Source organism: Rhinoraja longicauda, chromosome 15 (genome assembly GCF_053455715.1).
Source record: "Rhinoraja longicauda isolate Sanriku21f chromosome 15, sRhiLon1.1, whole genome shotgun sequence".
NCBI lineage: Eukaryota > Metazoa > Chordata > Chondrichthyes > Rajiformes > Arhynchobatidae > Rhinoraja > Rhinoraja longicauda.
Genome location: NC_135967.1, coordinates 41,700,824 through 41,721,092, shown reverse-complemented (window position 1 = coordinate 41,721,092; position 20,269 = coordinate 41,700,824). Strand labels below are relative to the sequence as shown.

The window sequence follows — 20,269 nt, the reverse complement described above, 5'->3', positions numbered from 1 at the left end:
ACACCCACAGACACGCCCGCCCACCCACACACAGGCGCCCACCCACACACAGGCGCGCACACACTCACAACCCAAGGTGCAGCCTTTTGAATCAGTCTGAAGAAGGGTGTCGCTGAGTTACTCCGGCATTTTGTGTCCACCTTTTGAATGGAGATCCTCCCGCCAAACCGGTGATTGACGGCCCCGCCGACCAATGGGAACGTGGGACAGCCCGGGGGGCGGTGCGGAGCGGCCAATGTGCGGTGGGTGTGGGCGGGACCACGGGGTGGGCGTCGCGTCGCGTCGCGTCGTCGTCCCGGAGCCGCCATGAACCCCGTCACCGCCGCCACAACCACCGCCATCGAGATCTACGCGGCCGCCTGCCGCTGCGCCATGCTGCTGCCCGCACCGCCCATGCGGGCCGACCTCGCCCGCCTCGTTCCCTTCCTGCGGCAATGGCTCTCCTGCGCCGTCTGCGGTAAGCGGCCCCCTTCCCTCGGCTCATCCACCTCGGGCAGCGTCTGAGGGGAGCCTTCCTCACACTCATTACTGTTGGGTGGGACAGTAAGGGGAGCCTTCCTCACACTCATTACTGTTGGGTGGGTCAGCGTCTGAGGGGAGAACCTTCCTCACACTCATCACTGTTGGGTGGGTCAGCAAGGGGAGCCTTCCTCACACTCATTACTGTTGGGTGGGCAACGTATGAGGGAGTAAGTTCCTCACACTCATTACTGTTGATGTCGGGCAGCGTCTGAGGGAGAACCTTCCTCACACTTATTACTCTGGGGGTCGGGCAGCGTCTGAGGGGAGCCTTCCTCACACTCATTACTGTTGGGTGGGACAGTAAGGGGAGCCTTCCTCACACTCATTACTGTTGGGTGGGACAGCATCTGAGGGGAACCTTCCTCACACTCATTACTGTGGGGGTCGGACAGCGTCTGAGGGGAGCCTTCCTCACACTCATTGCTGTTGGGTGGGACAGCAAGGGGAGCCTTCCTCACACTCATTACTGTTGGGTGGGCAACGTATGAGGGAGTAAGTTCCTCACACTCATTACTGTTGATGTCGGGCAGCGTCTGAGGGAGAACCTTCCTCACACTCATTACTGCTGGGTGGGTCAGCGTCTGAGGGAGAACCTTCCTTACATTCATTACTGTTGGGTGGGACAGCGTCTGAGGGGAGAACCTTCCTTACATTCATTACTGTTGGGTGGGACAGCATCTGAGGAGAGCCTTCCTCACGCTCATTACTGTGGGGGTCGGACAGCGTCTGAGGGGAGCCTGCCCAACACTGATTACTGTTGGGTGGGACAGCATCTGAGGGAGAACCTTCCTCACACTCATTACTGTTGGGTGGGACAGCAAGGGGAGCCTTCCTCACACTCATTACTGTTGATGTCGGGCAGCGTCTGAGGGAGAACCTTCCTCACACTTATTACTGTGGGGGTCGGGCAGCATCTGAGGGGAGCCCGCCCAACACTCATTACTGTTGGGTGGGACAGCGTCTGAGGGAGAACCTTCGTCACGCTCATTACTGTTGGGTGGAGGCGGGAGGACACAAAGTCTGGCAAGTGGTGGGTGTAGGAGATGCTGATTTACACCAAGATCGACACAAAATGCTGGAGAAACTCAGCGGGTCGGGCAGCATCCAAGGGAATCCTCCTACAAACTGATTGCAGTTGGGTGGGAAAGGAGGGGGAGGACAAAGTCTGGCAAGTGATGGGTGGATAAGTTGCTGGGGGAAATTACCTGCCCATTGGTTAATAGCTGGACATTAATAGTGTAGAGCAGTGGAGTTTGCTGCCTTATAGCGCTTGCAGTGCCGGAGACCTGGGTTCGATCCCGACTACGGGTGCTGTCTGTACGGAATTTTGTACTTTTGCCCCGTGAGCTGCGTGGATTTTCTCCGAGATCTTCAGTTTCCTCCCACGTTCCAAAGAGGTACAGGTTTGATTAATGAATATCTGTACTAATGATACATTCCTGAAAACAGCTGGATTAGTGATAAAACTACTGGATTTATATAAACAAACAAAATACCAGGTGGCCTTGGAATAATTGTCCTCTTAATCACTGGTCTGTGATTATCAGCTGGCTTGATACACTGAAGGCTTCTTACAGTGAGAGGGGAAAGATTTGAAAGGGAGCTGAGGGGCATCTTTTTCACACAGCGAGTGATGGACCAAGCTGGCAAAGGAAGTGGAAAGGGCAGGTACAGTTATGACATTTAAAAGACAATGAGCCAGGTACATGGAGAGGAAAGGTCTGGAGGATATGAGCCAGGAGCAGGCAGGCTGGACGAGCTTGGTTTGGCAACGTGGATGGATGAGTTGGGACAAAGGGCCTGTTTCTGTCCTGTCTGGTTCTACGACTCGATGTCAACCCTTAAGATTGCAGACTTGTCAACCTTAATAATGTTCTCAACTGTCAGACTGGGACTTGATCTACGGAACACAGTCAGAACTGAGAGTGCTAATCTCAGGGAAGGAGATGTTTGTACCCTGAGTCGTTACAAATTCAGAAAAATAAAGCAAGCCTAAGTGACCAGAGTGCTGAAGTGCCCAGTGGTGAAGGTGAAATTGCATGGCCTTCACCATGCAGGTCCCCGTTTTGTTTTTGCCTCAGACACATTTTGAATGTGTTAAAAATATATTGAAAACTCCCAATATCCAATAGGTAGGGGAAAGAAAAGATTAGCATGGATAAAACTCTAGGCATTACCAGTGGAAACCAATGGGATAGGGACTGCAATCCTTGGCCATTGTCTGCAGGAAACCAACAGATAATATGAAGAATCCTTGAAATAAAATTGCAGACTAAGATCTCAGTGTGCTTTACCAAATGTTTATTTCAAACCACCCCTTTTCCTCCTCCACATCACAACTTGCAAAAAAAAAGTTTTGTTACAAAGCAGTCTTGGGATTGTTCGATATGATATTGTTCGCATAATTCCTGCGGATGGGCCAATTATTGTCTGCTTGGCAGCACTGACATCATCCGAGAGTTTCGGCACATAATCTGGTTGGTTCATCACTGATTTACTGGAGGAATGCATTTGTTCCAAAAAAATCTTTCAGATGACAAGTCATTGTAGCTGCCAGGACTCGCCACTGGGCTCAGCCATTGTAGATTCATAAGTTCATCAGTTCTCGGAGCAAACTAGGCCATTTGGCCCATCAAGCCTTCTCCGCTGTTCAATCATAGCTGATCTATCTCTCCCTCCTAACCCCATTCTCCTGCTTTCTCCCCATAACCCCTGACACCCTTATTCATCAAACCAGCTTTTAACCAGCCTTTGTGCTTTGCATCAACCTGACTTGCTCTTTTGGAAGGAATCACAAAATGCTGGAGTAACTCAGCAGGTCCGGCAGCATCTCTGGAGAGAAGGAATGGGTGACGTTTCGGGTCGAGACCCTTCAGACTGATGTCGGGGGGGGACGACGACGACAAAGAAAGGATATAGGTGGAGACAGGAAGACAGTGGGAGAACTGGGAAGGGGGTGGGGAAGAGAGGGACAGAAGAACTATCTAAGGTTAGAGAAGTCAATGTTCATAGTCTGTTCATAGGTTATCTACCTGGAATCTTTCTTCACACATGCTACCTGCCTGCTGAGCATTTTGAGCATTATCTTGTTATTTTAAATTCCACTATCTGCAGTGATTGTTTTATGTTTGATCTTCTCTCACTCTGCTCTTCTGCTTTCACCCATCCCCTTCTATTTCCATCTCTTCCATGCAGGTCTCCTATAATTAACTAATCCTATTATCTATTTACCTGTCACTGCTCCAACATCTTTCGTCCCTCACACCATTGTCTCACTTATCACAAGCATTTATTTTGTTCCTTAAAACCCATCCCATATTCAAATTAAAACTTATTTTTCCTATTTGTGGTTGAAAGTTTCTCTGTTTCTTTCTCCACAGATGCTGCCTTACTTGCTGAGTATTTCAAAAGTTTTCTTTTTTACTTTCTGATGATCTGTTAAATCAAGGGCCCGCCCATTTGCCTTTCCAGCAACAGTATAAATGATCATTTGCTAAGCAAAAGTACTTAGCTTGTTAAAGCACATACAACCTGGAAGCAACTTCCCCCAAAACTAATTTAATGAGTCAAATTATTTGCCGCTCTGCATTCCTATCAGTTCATATTTTTATCGTTTCTTTTACAGTAACTGAACAATGGATTGGTTGTAACCTCATACAGTTCTGATTGTGACCTGTTACATTGCAGCTAAAAGTTGAACATGCCTGATCTCTTACTCTAGCTCCTGACTCACTCTTAAACTGTAGAACATCAGGATGGTGAATGGGCAGGTCCTTAGTTTTCACTGCTCAGTTTAACCCCAATTACAGGCCTGCTCTGCCTCACAGGATAACCATGGTGATGTTGGTTTAAACTTGATGACAATCACGCAGCTGTAAAAATGAAGCACAGGCCAGGCCCAGCAGCATCTGGCCCTGTGATTATTTCGGATAAGTATCAGATGAATTTCAATGATTTACATTTCAAGGCAGAGAAAACCAATTAATTGTTCATTTACAAGATTTACTTTCCCAGTTAATATTTTTGAAAATCACCAGCAAAAGATACCAATTAAGTTTCATACTGGCAGAGAAAGCAGCCATTCGGCCCATCTGGTCCCTGCCAGCTCCCAGGACAGCAATCTCATTAATTCCACTCAGTTGTTCATCCAATTCTGTCACTCACACCCATTAATACATCTTTGATTCTTTTTGTCCATAACCTACCACCAAGGGATAATTGATGGTAACTAATTAACCATCTTTAGATGCCCGGCGTTTGTATCAAAACAGGTACTTGGAGCTGTGAGTTAACAGCAATAGTTTCCATGCCGTCTACATCCTTTATTAAATAATCTCTATGGAAATTATCTAAGCTTTTGTCCCAAGCTGTGTTTCACAATGATACTGAACAGTGTGATTCAAAATAAAATGCAAATGTGCAACATATTACTATTGCAGTGATAAAACAGTGCTACTGCCTCAACTCTAGAGATCTGCATTTAACCTTGATCGTGGGTGTTATCTTTATGGAGTTCATATTACTCCCCTGGGTTTCCCAGCTGCGTTTGCACATGCAAGTGGTTCTTGACCCGAAACATCACCCATTCCTTCTCTCCAGAGATCCTGCCTTTCCCACTGAGTTACTCCAGCATTTTGTGTTAATCTTTGGTGTAAACCAGCATCTGCAGTTCCTTCCTACACCAGTGGTACACTTTGTTAGGTTAACTGTCTGCTGCAAATTTTCATCAGCATAGGTGGGTGGCAAGAGAACCAAGGGGGACGGGTGGGTAGCATGATGTGCGAGAGAGAAAAGTTATGGATTAGTGTAAATGGTTGCATGATGGTCAGTCAAAAGTGTTGGGCTCATGAGTCAGTTTCTGTGCATATGACTAATATAGAATCTAGCTCTTTATCAGTTGACAGCAGTCAACCCACCATATCATCCTCTGCAATGTTCTGCAACTGATACTCATTGCTCATCATTCCTTTTGTTTGTTATTTATCCTCACGTGCTTCACTAAATTCCTTAGAGTTTGAGTTTGATGGACATTAATCAAAAGCCATTTTGAAATTAAGGCATACCATATCATATAGTTAAAACCATCCATTGGATTGTGGCTTAATTCGTCAGGCAAAATCTCCCTCTTCTGAATACACGTTGACTTATGTTTATTAGTGATCATCTGCAAGTCTACTCAAAATTTGTATAATGGAATAATTAAAAGGACATTTTTCTTCCCCTGTAGATCTGTGTGTGCTGTTCGGGCGTGTCAAGGCCATTACCACACTCAGTTACATAATGACAACCATATAGTGACCAATTAATGGGTTCTGATGTTTGTCTCTAATTTTTGAGTGATGCATAATTTTTCATCTTTTAGTTGTGTTGAAACTGCTTCACAAATACTTGTAACCATATTTGGGAACTTTGTTTCTTTGATTTAGGTAATCTCCTCAGAAATCCAGTTGGTCCAAAAAAGTCAGTGTGCCAGCATTTTGTTTGTAAACGATGCACAGGGCAGAAAATGCGAATGAAGCCTTTCTGCAGTTGGTGCAAAGACCATGGAACATTTGTGGAAAATGAGCAACTTCGTATTCTTCTAACTTGCTATAAGAAACTTTGTGACTATATAGCTAGTTGTGCCATAATGGAAGATATTTCAGAAAACAACACCTTACCAGTTAACTTGAATATTTTGTTAAAAGAAGGTATGATGCTGGTGCAGGATAAAATGGAGTCTAGTGAGTTATGTTGCACAGAAAAAGCTATGAAAATATTAAGCAAATTGACGCTCCAGGTAGTACAAGTGCAGGTAGTGCAAAAATCTATCATTTCAAATCAACCAAATGACATTGTCCACGTCAGTGTGAAGGACAGGAAAAAAGCTGTTAATGTCTTTACGAGAAAGGTTTGCAAACAAAACGTGTTACAGAACAATAACAGTTGTTATGTAGAAAATAATAAGGATAAAAGTGTAATTCAAGCATTCACTGAGCCTATTCCTACATCATCCACGCCGCTATATAACACAAGTCCACCTACCTTAAAGAAACCGACTGATAACAGACATACTAGTGTCACTGAAAGACTGAAAAATATGGTTAAAAGTTACAATGCTAAATATAAAACAGTAAAGAGATTAGGAATTCAAGAATATGCTGGTTCAACGAAATCTATGTATAAAAAGCCAAGAGGGAAACCTGGGTGCAAGTGTGGGAGGGCAGCATGTGCCCCGAGTGTTTTGACTTGCAGGGGGCAGAGGTGCCCTTGCTATGCAAATCGTAGGGCTTGTCTAGATTGCATCTGCTGTGGCTGTAACAATTCCTACATGGAGAATGGCACAAAGAAACTGGAATCCTTTGCTGTTCCAGAAATAGCTCATAAGCAGAGCAAATTACTAAAAAGCGTTGACAATTCAAGTTCAATGGGTCAGACAAAACAGATGTAATTCTTTATATTAATAACACTAAGTGTAAAACATTATAAGAAATCTTGAAACATTTTAATTGATTGAAGAAAGAGTGCCAACATTTTGAACATAGCATACCAATTTACATTGCAGTTTCTGTTTGACAAAGTGACTCAGCGTACTAATCTTGGCATGGGAGATTTTCTGCTTGTCTTTCTAGGAACCAGTGTGAATATCTTATACACTATCACTCCAAAGCAGAAATCCTGATGTCTTAAAATTAGAAGATTGGTGGTGAGGAAGAAGTAGAATTTTTCAAGGCTTTTATTTGGCATCATAATTATGCTGTATTTAACAAAGTTAAGAGCAAATTTGCATTGCACGACACTGTATATGAATAGTTTACTCAGATTATTTTTGGCAAAAACACATTTTCATGGTTCAAAGCTCAAATAGCACTGGCACTGATAATACAAATAGAGCAGATAAAAGACTTCATAATTCATGATGCATAATGGCAAACAAAAATAGCAGATGTCTGTCACTGTACAATTTCATTAAAAACTTGAACACTGCTGCATGCAAATATTTATACATTTTAAGATCTTGAGATATCAATCAGGCAATGTTCACAGTCTTTTATATTTCTTTTAGTTACAATTAAAAAAAAACAGGAGGGATCCACATTTAATCATTTAGATTCCTAGGACTGGGTTTACTATATCTAAACCAGAAACAACACAATTATTTCAGAATGAAGAATTGAAGTTGTATTTGTTTCTAGCATTTAAAAAAAATGCAAACAATTGGTTATACTAATACTGTGGGGAATTTTTATTCATGAAAAGAGCAGATTTGATAATTGACCTCCTTTAAAAAAAACTGATTACATCCCACTCACTTTATTTCTTAACAGTGGGGAGCCAGGATCTGTCATTGATCAACTCCCAGGAGGCGGGTTGGCAATTTAAATATAACAAGGCTGCAAATGTTATATTGAACCACATTTTTTACATTTAACCTTGGATGCCTGAGTTTTTTAGGCCTTGGGATACCTGGCAGATAAGGGGAGGGGAAGACTGCTGAATGCAATAGGTAAGTACCTTTTTGAATAGACTGCTGCTTTATTTGCTTTATGAAAGCCCATACGCGTATCTGATAGGGGCTGATAGACTTCTTCCTGCCAGAAATAACCCTTTCCAAACAATTCCTCGGCAACCTGTCCGATCTCTTTTACAAAATCTATGATCCTCCCTGTGGTTTTTACTCAATCTGTCTTTTGGATGTTGGCCTCTACCTTGTTCCAATGTCTGATCTTTCCTCTTTCCACTCAGTTTGCAGCCTCATATAGTATATCTACATTATCCATCCAACCTCTCGGTTTCATTAGTTGGGTCAGGGAAATGGAGATAATTAAATGCTGAGCAAGATTGGGAATTAAGTTTGTCTGCCTGCAAGAAAGCCATACCAGTTTCCAGGCCAATTCCCAACTCTATTAAAACCTTTGTATTCTGCCACAGTTTTTTTACCTGTTGCAACTTATTTTTGATAATATTGGAATTATTGAACCTGTTCCTATGAAGGTTTATCATTATTAATACAATGAGTTCTTTAGCCACTGTCACATTAATTGTGCTTATAACACCACCATCTTGGTGCATTAGCTTTGAATATTTGTTTAACCTCATTTCTTCCAATGATTTCAGTTTTTTCATTAAAAAAAACAATAAAAGAAAACAAGGAGAGTTGAAGATGAATGTAATTCTTTGCAATGTTTGAAGAACACTTATTTCTTCCAAAAATGTATTAGATACTATGTGAATCATACTGAACTGCACTAAAACTTTTGTTTTAATAGATTGCCTAAAGAAAGGAGATAGATTGCCTTTCTTTATCTCCCACATCCTGACAAGTGGTGTAAAGCAGCAAGCTTAAATAGTGTTTAGTGACAATTCAATCCTTGTTAATTGGAGACTTCTTGCCACCCTTATGGAGTTGAAATGTAATGATATGTAGCTAAGATATTGATACACTTTAATAAACAGTGCAAAATGTTTGTGCTTTCGTTCTTGGAACATAAAGTTGCTAAAGTTATAATTTTCATGATCCAGTGAATTAAATTCATTCTGAAGAGGGTTTTATATGCATTGATTGTATGCTGGATGGATGTAGGGGTGTGGGCTGAGCTGCAAGAGGGATGGTTTGTAGAAATAAATGCTTGATGAAACAGGTTTTAAGTTTTGTTTTATTTTTTTTCCTGTTGATTTCATAATAATGCTCCAAATTTCCTGCTATTTTGCTCATATGAATTCTCTGCAAGGAGGAAGGGGTGCTGTAGAAGCAGGCCTCCATTTTACATTTTTGCTGAGCGGAGTAGTTTTGGTTCTTGTGATGTATAACTCTGGCAATGGCTCAGTTCCTGTTCTCTTGTATTTCATTCAACAAGTGCAGCATGCAAATGTGCCGTGTGATTGTAGTTCGCTGGATTTGATCACTGGTTAGTGTTCATTTCGCTGACGCCAGGGTATTGTTGCTTTGAATGCCACTTGGCTCCAGTACCTCTGGCGTGCAAATGTGATCGGGAAGTTTGCAACTAATGTCTTTGTGAGCAGTGAGCCAGTTGTCATAAAAGTTTATAAGAAGGTTATTTCTTTCAAGAAGGAAGATGAAAAATTGCTGGAAATAAAAAATAATTAAAGTTCACTACCAAGTGCCAAATTCTTTCATTGTTACTTTTTACCAAATCTCTTGTAACACAAACATTTTCAAAAGATTTGTGACACAACTTAGTTCCATAAGCTTGCCAGGCTTTGGCCCGCCCCACCTCCGTTCAAGCTTTCTTCCTCCCCAACTTTACTATCCTGCCCCATTCCTTCTCCCCGCACCCATTCCCTCCCTCCTTATCCCTCTGGCTTTACATTTCTCTCCTCTGACACCTGTAAGATTTGAGAAGTTTTCCCTCATTCTGAAAGCAAAGAGCTGCAGTTTGGACATTTTAAACGGGAAACTGGGGCTGATAGCGGAGAAAGGTTGCGGTCAGTTTACCAAGGGATGTCACAATCTGTGGGTCCTAAAATGGCCGCAGGACCTCGTGACCAGCCACAAGAGCAAAAACCTTACAGCCCAGTCTCTAGGTTTCTGCAAAGCCATGGCCAGAACAATGGATGGGTATTGGCCATGCAGAAATCTGCGAAACCAGGTCGAAGTCCAGACACTGGGGCGCTGACATCAGCATACTCACAATGCCCCAAGCCGACCTACACAGTTAATCTCGTTAAGGGGGCACAATAGCCCATAGAAAACTACCTGGTAGGTGATGGGAAACCAGTTAAACCCATCACCTCGCAACGAAATACCAATTAACACCGTCTGGCCATCCCCGGTACTCCCCGGACATAAGCGCAGATCAGAGAGAAAACTCAATACATATCTTTTAAACAAAGAGATCCCGAGATCTGGCGGGAGATAGGACGGGTCAGAATAGTATAACTGGCCACGACTTTTGGGTTTTAAACTCATGCAAGAAACAAGTCAAACGGATGCAGGAGGAAGAAAAGACAGGCAAGAAGAAGCGAAGTGCAAGAGAGAGGAACCGGCACGCAACTCGAGAAGAAATACTGCAAGAAAACCTGCAAGGAACGCAAGAAACGGAAGGAAGAAACTCAGGGGACAAGCACGACCCTCACGGAAAGCAGCGGAGAAGCAGCACGAACAGCCAGTAACCCCGTAATAGCCCCATGGTGAGCATGTACCCCGATCCTGCATATCCTGGACATAGTTTAGTGTAGAGGGGAGGGTGGTTTGAATAAACGTGGGTGTGTAAAGGAATATGTGTTGGTCAATTTTGCGATGTGTCGTACGTTCCCCATCTTACAGTCGTGTATATGTCTTGTAGAACTGCGTTTTAGAATTCAGAGTAAAAGGTATTCATGTATATGTCTTGTAGAACTGTGCGTTTTATGATTCATAGTCAAAAGTATTCATGTAATTCGGTATGTGTCTTATAGATATGTCTTATAGAACTGTATAAGTATTCATGGACAATAGTCCCAAGCGCTCAATAAAAGCCTTTTCCATTTAAACCCTGGTCTTCAAATCTGGTCTGGTTGAATTTTCTGCACTATAAACGCTCCTGCATCTAAGTCCAGTGTCTAGAACCGTAGGGGGTGAGTGGGTTGAACCACTCACGGGGAACCAGTGTGCGCGGCCTGGTCAAGGGATCAGACCAAGGCACGGGGACCTTAGGTCGGGCGAAAGCTCGGCGCAGAAACCCCTTACACACCCTATTGTCTTATTTTCACCTCTAGCCTTTGTCCCCCCATCTGCAAATCAAAACCCCCCTCTCCTGGATCCACCATTAGCCGGGCTAGTATAGTGTTAATGTGCGGGCATCGCTGGTCAGTGCTGACTCGGTGGGCCGAAGGGCCAGTTTCCGTGTTGTAACTAAACTAAACTAAAGCTTTGTCTCACCTGTACCTCCTTTCCAGCTTTCCTAAACATAGCTTATTCGTGTCCCCCAGAGATACTGCCTGACCCACTGAGTTGCTTCAGAACTTTGTGTTTTACTCATAATTCCACACTAGATTTTTTTGTTTAATCGTCTTTTGGCACATGGGCATCGCTGACGAGTGAATAATTTATTCCCCATCTCCTAAATGCCGCTAATGAGCTACCTCCTTCATTTGCTGTAGTACTTCTGGTGAAGGAACAGTTCCTGTGCCACAAGGAGGCAGTTCCATGATTTAGATCCAGCAATGATATTGCATTTCCAAATGAGGTAAAACAATTGGTTTATTAATGCAGTAAAACTCAGTTTAATGCAGCATGCTCAGGAAATTAGTGGTGCTGGTGTGGCCGATTTTCCACACTTACATTTTATTTGAATTTATACAACAGTTAACTTTTAATTCACTTTTTTTTCCTAGATGTAGCACAGTAGTATGTCCATTTTCCAGCGAAACTAGTAAATTTAAAGGGAGCTCGGGAAATGAGGTCTTGTGAGTTGTAAAGTAAGCAAGAGAAACAGACCATGGAGAGTTTCAAGGAATGTGGAGGAAAGAACTGCAGTTGCTGGTTTAAATCGAAGGTAGACACAAAATGCTGGAGTAACTCAGCGGGACAGGCAGCATCTCTGGAGAGAAGGAATGGGTGACGTTTCGGGTCGAGACCCTTCAGACTGATGTCGGGAGTGGGCGAGAAAGAGATAGAATGTAGTCGGAGACAGTAAGACTGGTGGGAGAAGGGGGAAGGATGGAGAGAGAGGGAAAGCAACGTCTATTTGAAGTTAGAGAAGTCAATGTTCATACCTCTGGGGTGTAAGCTACCCAAGCAAAATATGAGGTGCTGTTCCTCCAATTTGCACTGGGCCTCACTCTGACAATGGAGGAGGCCCAGGACAGAAAGGTCAGATTGGGAAAGGGAGGGGGAGTTAAAGTGCTGAGCAACCGGGAGATCAGGTAGGTTAAGGCAGACTGAGCGGAGGTGTTCAGCAAAATGATCGCCGAGCCTGCACTTGGCCTTGCCGATATACAGGAGTTGTCACCTGGAACAGTGGATACAGTAGATGAGGTTGGAGGAGTTGCATGAACCTCTGCCTCACCTGAAAAGACTGTTGGGGTCCTTGGATGGATGGTTTCAAGGGAGTATGGGAAAAGAGGATTAGTTTAAAATGGCATCATGGACATTGTGGGCCAAAGGGTTGAGTTAAATGGAGTGGCAAAGAGGGGCAGGAGAGTTGCATTTGGGAAATGAGGCCATGGTGAGTTTCAAGGTAGCATGGGAGATAGAACCACGTGAGTTTAAAGGGAACTGGGGCCTTCATGTATACTTTGGATCTCAGGAATCAGGGCAGGAAACACAGGAACTGGATCCCAGTGTGTTAAACCAGGATTGTTGTATGTGAAAGGTGGGGCCCAATTTTAGTGAGGAGGGTTTGCCCTGTGCTAATGTACTTGGGCAACTCGAATGGTATATTCTGCACCCAATCGTCAGGCCACAGGTCTCTTTGCATGCCTCGGTTTGTAGATGTTGGTAGCCATTAGTGTTTTTGGAGCAGATGGCAGAATTCGTAGTTTGTGTTTGATCCAAATTTTCATCAAGAGAGGTTACCACAACCATTTCCAGATGGTTCTACAGACATGATTGTCATCAGACATATTGTGTGGTAATTCCTAATTACCCTGTTCTGCCTTTTACATACAAAACCACAGAAAATCTACAAACCCACTGCCTGGCGTGCTGGAGTCTCACGAACGGCTGAAAAGCACACGATACATCCATTAAGAGCTGCATTCTTCCAGATCCCTCGACCAGACTCGGCTTCATTATTTGAATGAAAAAGAATTTTTGGGGATTGCTATGCCTATTGCTATCATTACTATTTGTAACAGACACAAATTGCTGGAGTAACTCAGAGGGACAGGCAGCATCTCTGGAGAGAAGGAATAGGTAACGTTTCAGGTCAAAACCCTTCTTCAAACTCCAGATTTCAGAGTCTGAAGAAGTCACCGTTCCTTCTCTACAGAGATGCTGCCTGTCCTGCTGAGTTGCTCCAGCATTTTGTGTCTATCTTTGGTGTAAACCAGCATCTGTAGTTCCTTCCTACACATTTCTATTTGTGGTGCAGCAGGATAAGAGTTAATCCCATTTGGTGATTGGAATGGACATGATCTCCAAATGACCTCTGTTGTTAAATTTCTACAACATTTTTCATAAAAATCAAGCAAACATCTAACATCTGTGCAACAGGTAGCTCACAAACATTTATACTGGTCTACGGTGAATTAACAGCGGAGAAAGAAACTTGAGTCGTGTTATTTTCAGTTAAAATAATCAAAATTGCGGTGTTTAACCTCGAGCCACTTCTAAAGACTTCTCGAGCACAGATATTTAATCTTTAGATTCTCAGCTTTGTAAGGTTAATAGGCTCTTTTGTGTTACTGTTTACCCAGGAAAGTGACAAGGTTAGAGTTACCAATAAAATATTCCTTGTCGAATTATCTCATGGCTGATACAACAATATGTCAAAAGTCATATATAAACACAAAACTATTCTCTTCAATTTTTTCATAAACCCAAGGTGGATATTTAGTTTAGTTTAGAAATACAGTTTGGAAACAGGCCCTTCGACCCACTGAGTCCATGTTGACCATCAATCTCTGTTCACAAGTTCTATACTGTATATTGCGGCGTACCCGGGGATTAGGCCACTCCCTGGATCATACCTACCTGGCGTCTTGCCTGATTCCTACTGTGTCCAGACCCACTACAATATCTTTCTTTTATGCCTCCACTCCCTACAAACCAGGGGCAATTTTACAGAGACAAATTAAGCTACAAACCCGGATTAATCTGCAAACTGGAGCACCTGGAGAAAACCCACGTGGTCACAAGAAGAACGTACAAACTCCACACAGACAGCCTCCAAAATCAAGATCGAACCTGGGTCTCTGGTATTGTGAGGCAGCAGCTCTACCAACTTGGATATTACCTGCTCCAAGAACTCTATACCTATTTTAATGCACCTTACAATTAGACAAAACATCACCACTTATCTGTCATCTTTGGGTCTGAATCCTGATGGAAAAAACACCGTTGATATTAGCAATACCCTAAGATCTGCTGTATCTTTCACTGGACCAAAGTCATTAAATCAATTGAAGCTTTTTCTGCTATTACAATAGCTATCATTGAGTCATTCAATAGGAAAACAGGCCCTTCGAACCACCGTATACAACAATCATCAAGTACCATTAACACTAATCCCATTTCATTCAGCTCATCTTCCCTTCCACTCTACATTCTACTTCTCACCTACACAATTTGGGCCAATTAACCTCCCAAGCTCCAAGTCTTTGTGATATGGGAGGAGAGCAGAGCACTAGCTGGCGGTTAAAACGTTCACAACAAGGATGTTCAAACTCCACGCAACACCGGAGGTCAGGATTGAACCTGGAGCGGTGGTCGTGGCTCTATTAGCTGCACCACCACGCTGCCGACTTAATAAATATCTGTAGCTGATTATAATTATCTACAATTAATTGCAGATACCCAACAGCTTTTATTTTATAAGTCTACCAAAATCTTTTACTACTTTGGTCATTGCTATTCAGGTTTTCTCCCACGTGAAAGTCTGATACTTCACCAATTAGTTTTCTTATGGAGATACAGTAAACCCTTGTTATAACGGACCATGGTGAGAATGATGCACGTTATTGTTAATTGTCCACTGTAACCGAGTACGGTATTATCATTGCATAAGAAGTAGAAACAAGCAACTGCAGTTGCTGGTTAATACACAAAAGGACACAGAGTGTTGGAGTAACTCAGCGGGACAGGCAGCATCTCTGGAGAGAAGGAAGGAATGGGTGATGTTTCGGGTCGAGACCCTTCTTCGACTTCCTATCCATTATAAAGAGGTCCGTTAAAACAAGCTTTTACTGTACCCTCACTGCATGATATTTTCTCTTGCAGTGATGGAACCTGGGAATGCAGCAATGAAGCATCCCTTTGGAATAGAGCTCAATGTCTCTTATAGAAGAAAAACAGAATTTGAAACAAAAATAAAGAATAGTGAGAACGTTCAGCAGTCAAGTAGCATTTTATGGAATCATAGAGGAATACAGCATCAAACAGGCCCATTGGCCCAACATGACCTGCCGATCATCAACATCTCATCTACAGTTCTTCATTTATAGTCTTTTATGCCTTGGCAATTCAAATGTTCATCTAGCCCTGTCTATGACCAACATTGTATTCTTCATGGGGGTCAGAGGTTGATAGAGGTTTTTAAAATTTTGAGAGGGACGGACAGAGTTGACGTGGGTAGGCTTTTCCCTTTGAGAGTGGGGAAGATTCCAACAAGGGGACATAGCTTCAGAATTGAGGGACAAAAGTTTAGGGGTAACATGAGGGGTAACTTCTTTACTCAGAGGGTGGTGGCTGTATGGAATGGGCTTCCGGTGGAAGTGGTGGAGGCAGGCTCGATTTTATTATTTAAGAGTAAATTGGATAGGTATATGGATAAGAGGGGATTAGAGGGTTATGGTCTGAGTGCAGGTAGATGAGACTAGGTCAGGGAGAGTGGTCGGCGTGGACTGGTAGGGCCGAACGGGCCTGTTTCCGTGCTGTAGTTGTTATATGGTTATGGTTATGGTCAGGCCCTGCAGGAAAGTCTCTCCCATTTTCATTAGTTCTTGCTACCTCTAATTTTTTTTAGATTTAGAGATACAGCGCAGAAACAGGCCCTTCGGCCCACCGGGTCCGCGCCGCCCAGCGATCCCCACGCATTAACATTATCCTACACCCACTAGGGACAATTTTTACATTTGCCCTGCCAATTAACCTACAAACCTGTACGTCTTTGGAGTGTGGGAGGAAACCGAAGATCTCGGAGAAAACCCACGCAGGTCACGGGGAGAACGTACAAACTCCCTACAGTACAGCACCCATAATCGGGATCGAACCTGAGTCTCCGGCGCTGCATTCGCTGGAAGGCAGTAACTCTACCGCTGCGCCACCGTGCAAGTCCTCAAACTTGTCTTCTACAAGAATGAGGAAGTGTGGATTATACTGGGCTGGTGAGATGACATGGTTCAACAGGCAGTGTATGCACATTGTGGTATGTAGCGTGAGGTTTGCAGCTGTACTAAGTTTATTGGGATGAAGTTAAGCAGCCTGATGTGATTAAGCACTGTAATTATGTGGTGCCATTCATAAAGAGTTTTGTTTGGGACTGAGGTGTTGCAAGTTTAGTGGTGATTTTGGCTTCAGAGTGTCTGGCAGAATTCTGGCAAAAAACTGCGACAATTCAATGGCTGCTGGGACCGAAGACACTGGCAGCCATAGTAAGTGCTTGCCTCCAGTACACCGCTTGTCCTCCAGAAGGCGTTGTGTGTCAACAGTACGGGCCAGGGGTCGTGACCTCGCCTGCCATGTGAAGGACCTATACAGTTTAATTGGTGCATGGAATTGCCAAACCTCAAGATTTCGTTAAAGCAGTACACTATCATGCCTTGGAAAAATAATAGAATTTCTTAATCGTCACTGAAGCTCCCTACCAAACTATATTGTGGGAATACCTTCAACAGATGAACTGCAGTAGATCAAGAAGGCAATTATCCACTTAGATGGCAATTATCACTTAGGGCACTTATCAGGCAATATGCAACAGAAACTTTATTGAAAAACTTTTTTTTTTAAATATCCAAAATTGTTGCAAAGGTAAAGAATATGCACAGTCCAGCTTCCTTGGTGAGTTTCTCAATTTCAAAATGCTCCTTTCTAGCCATGAGTTCCCAATTTTTATCAATCCCTCGAGAGAAAATAAAAAGTAAAATACTTTTTTCAATTGTTCCCTTTGTTCATTCTGATTTCGCTGCAAATGCAAATATGAACTAATGTTCAAAAGCAAGAATTAGTTTTTTTAAAGTTCCCAATACTAATAGACTTAAAACTTTACTTCGTATTTTAAACATTTGGCATGGAACTATACTATTTTTCCCAAATAAATTTTATACTGCCTTAAACAAAACCTAGAGTGATGAAATGCTAAATCCATTTTTATTACATAGGATTTATTGCATATTACTTTCTCTTCTACAAGGTTTAGGGATTGTTATTGCTAGTGGGCCATATTCCATTAGAACATGGAACAGTACAGCACAGGAACTTTTGGACCACAATGTCTGTGCCAAACTTGATGCCAAGAAAAACTATCTCATCTGCCGTAATCCGTATCCATGTGCCTATCTAAAAATCTCTTAAACACCACTATCGTATCTGCCTCCACTACCAGTCCTGGCAGCGCATTGTAGGCACCCACCACCCTCTGTGTGAAAAAAAAACTTGTCCCTTTAACATCTCCTTTAAACTTTACCCCTCTCACCTTAAAGCTATGCCCCATTGCCTTTGATATCTCCTCCCTGGGAATAAGGTTCTAACTGTCTACCCTCTCTATGCCTCACATAATTTGATATATTTCTATCATCTAATACAGCAACGATTGGTGAAAATCAGAGCTTCGTGGTATGTTTGTAATCTCTAACTTTTTCACTAGATGGCATGAGAGAAAAGCCACAGGAAGAGCACCTACCTGGAAAGGAACGTACCTGCTAATAAAAGCAGGTGGCCATTCCACCCATGAGGTCCATGTTAGCTCCCAGCAAAACACTCCAGTCACGCCTGATCTCCCCTTCACTAGACTGCAGTGCATTATCTCACACAAGCTATCAACTCCCCTTTTTGGAAGCTTTGCCACTGACCTCCAGAAAGAGTAGAACACAAAGTGCTGGAGGGGACCAGTCTGAAGTAGGATCCCGACCCGAAATGTTGTCTACACATTGTGTCCTCCATAGATGCTACCTGACCCGCTGAGGTACTCCAGCAAGGGCGGTACAGTGGTGCAGTGGTAGAGTTGCTGCCTTACAGCACCAGTTATTCGATCCCGACTAAGGGTGCTGTCTGTATGGAGTTTGTACCTTCTCCTTGTGACCGCGTGGGTTTTCTCCGGGTGCTCTGGTTTATAGGTTAATTTGGCTTCGATAAAAATGTAACATTTTCCCTAGTGTGTAGGATAGTGCTAGTGTACGGGGATCGCTGGTTGGCACGGACTCGGTGGGCCGATGGGCATGTTTCCGCACTGTATCTCTAAATTAAACTAAACACTTTGAGTTCGACATAGGATTCCAGCAACTGTTGTTCTTTGTGTCTGACTACAGTAGCCACTACAACAGCTACTGTAAATTACAGCAGCCAATTAATCTACCAGCACAGCTTTGGTTCCTGGCAGCAATATGGAGAGGAAGATGGTGATCAAAAGAAGAATGGCACATTAGTGCCACTGAATGTTGTTGATGGCTTCTGACAGGGCGTGCAAGCAAAGTTGTAACTTAAATATTGAAGAACAAAGTTAATCGCTCATTGAGTGATAAGCACTCGTGGATTTCTGAATTAACAAAAGTTTGCAAAGGAGAGGTAACCAGAATTCCACAGATTCACAACTCTCTGACTGATAAACAATATATTAAACAAAAAGCTCAGTATATATTTATATATACTATACATATACGCACATAAAACAAACAAATAATAACAGTGAGACAGATATGAATTATTCTTTTGCAGAATATTAGTATTCTTCAGAATATTAATCTGTTTCTACCCTTGTAGAGGCATGGATGGGCCAAGCACTTTAAATGATTGGTTTTACATGTTTTATACCTGTAAAACCAACAATCATAATTGCAAAAGGGTGGCCTGGCTATTTTTCACAGGGAAAGTCATCTCAACCACTTCCTCCACTGGCTGAAGACCTTTCCAATGATTAGCAGCGTGGATTTTGAACATGGTTTTTACCACAAAACAATTCCAAGAAAAAAGCACGGAAGTACTGATCCAAGATACAATTTAGACACAAAATGTTGGAGTAACCCAGCAGGACAGGCAGCATCTCTGGAGAGAAGGAATGGGTGACGTTTCGGGCCGAGACCCTTCTTCAGACTGATTCAGACTCAAGGTACAATTTAATGATATTAACTAACAAACTAATGTAATATAAATGAATGTGTTTTTTCTCCATTGACTGTGGTTTAACAAGTGTGTTGCCATTTTAAATTGTACCAGGGGCCCTCCAGAGAGCTGTGCAACCATTGCACTTTATTATTGTAGACAAGACATTTCTTCCCAGCTGTTAACAGGCAACTGAACCAGATAGAATGTGGTCCTGACCTCCTATCTACCTCATTAGAGACCTTTGAACTTTCTTTAATTGGACTTTGTCGGACTTCAATGTTATGTCTTTGCACTAAATGTTGTGCCCTTTATCATTTATCTTTGCCCTGTGGACAAATTGATTGTCTATATGTGTAGTCTTTTTGTTACTGGATAGCACACAATCAAAAGCTTCTCACTTTGTCTCGGTACATGTGACAAAAATAATAAACGAAACGAACTAGTCTGAAGAAGGGTCTCGGCCCAAAACATCACCCATTCTTTCTTTCCAGGTTCCCTGCCTGTCCCGCTGAGTTGCTCCAACATTTTGTATCTGACTAAATTAAAAGGTGCCTAAAAAGGTGGATATCAGTCTAATTAATTCATTCATTAATTAAAATTGTTGAAAACATTAGCGACGCAGTGGTGCTGGTTTCCGACGGGCACGGTGATGGACGCCCCACACATCACTGCCCTCCATACAGCTGGCAAGCTCCTCTTTTGTCTCTACATATGCGTCTTCCATCAACGTCTTCATCATGCATGGTCTTGTATGGTGGTCCCGGGTTCCGTCTTCCATGGGTGGGTTCCCACAGCACAACCTTGTTTGCCGGAATCTAGCTTGGGTGGCCACTGTAGGTTGCCCCT

The 20,269-nt window shown here is 42.9% G+C and overlaps 1 protein-coding gene across 3 annotated transcripts; it reads left to right on the top strand.

The window, feature by feature from the left end:
• Positions 1 to 275: 275 nt before the first annotated feature.
• LOC144600678 (E3 ubiquitin-protein ligase MSL2-like) lies at positions 276 to 10,995 on the top strand. Of its 3 annotated transcripts, XR_013548165.1 has the most exons (4): positions 276 to 457; positions 5,949 to 6,212; positions 7,830 to 8,008; positions 8,772 to 10,995. XR_013548165.1 is itself a non-coding variant. In XM_078412553.1 (3 exons), the coding sequence occupies exons 1-3, from the start codon at positions 307 to 309 to the stop codon at positions 7,931 to 7,933; spliced, it is 519 nt and encodes a 172-aa protein (XP_078268679.1). In that variant the 5' UTR covers positions 276 to 306; the 3' UTR covers positions 7,934 to 10,995. The 3 variants fall into 3 exon arrangements, 2 of the variants coding, with proteins under 2 accessions (XP_078268679.1, XP_078268678.1); XM_078412553.1 differs by having other exon boundaries at positions 7,830 to 10,995; XM_078412552.1 differs by lacking the exon at positions 8,772 to 10,995 and having other exon boundaries at positions 5,949 to 7,941.
• The last annotated feature ends 9,274 nt before the right edge of the window (positions 10,996 to 20,269 follow it).

What these genes read in the sequence shown, in the direction of transcription:
- LOC144600678 (XM_078412552.1), top strand. Translation starts at nt 307, where the DNA reads ATGAACCCCGTCACCGCCGCCACAACCACCGCCATCGAGATCTACGCG. An exon ending in GCTCTCCTGCGCCGTCTGCG is followed by an intron (nt 458 to 5,948) that starts GTAAGCGGCCCC and finishes TCTTTGATTTAG; the next exon opens with GTAATCTCCTCAGAAATCCA.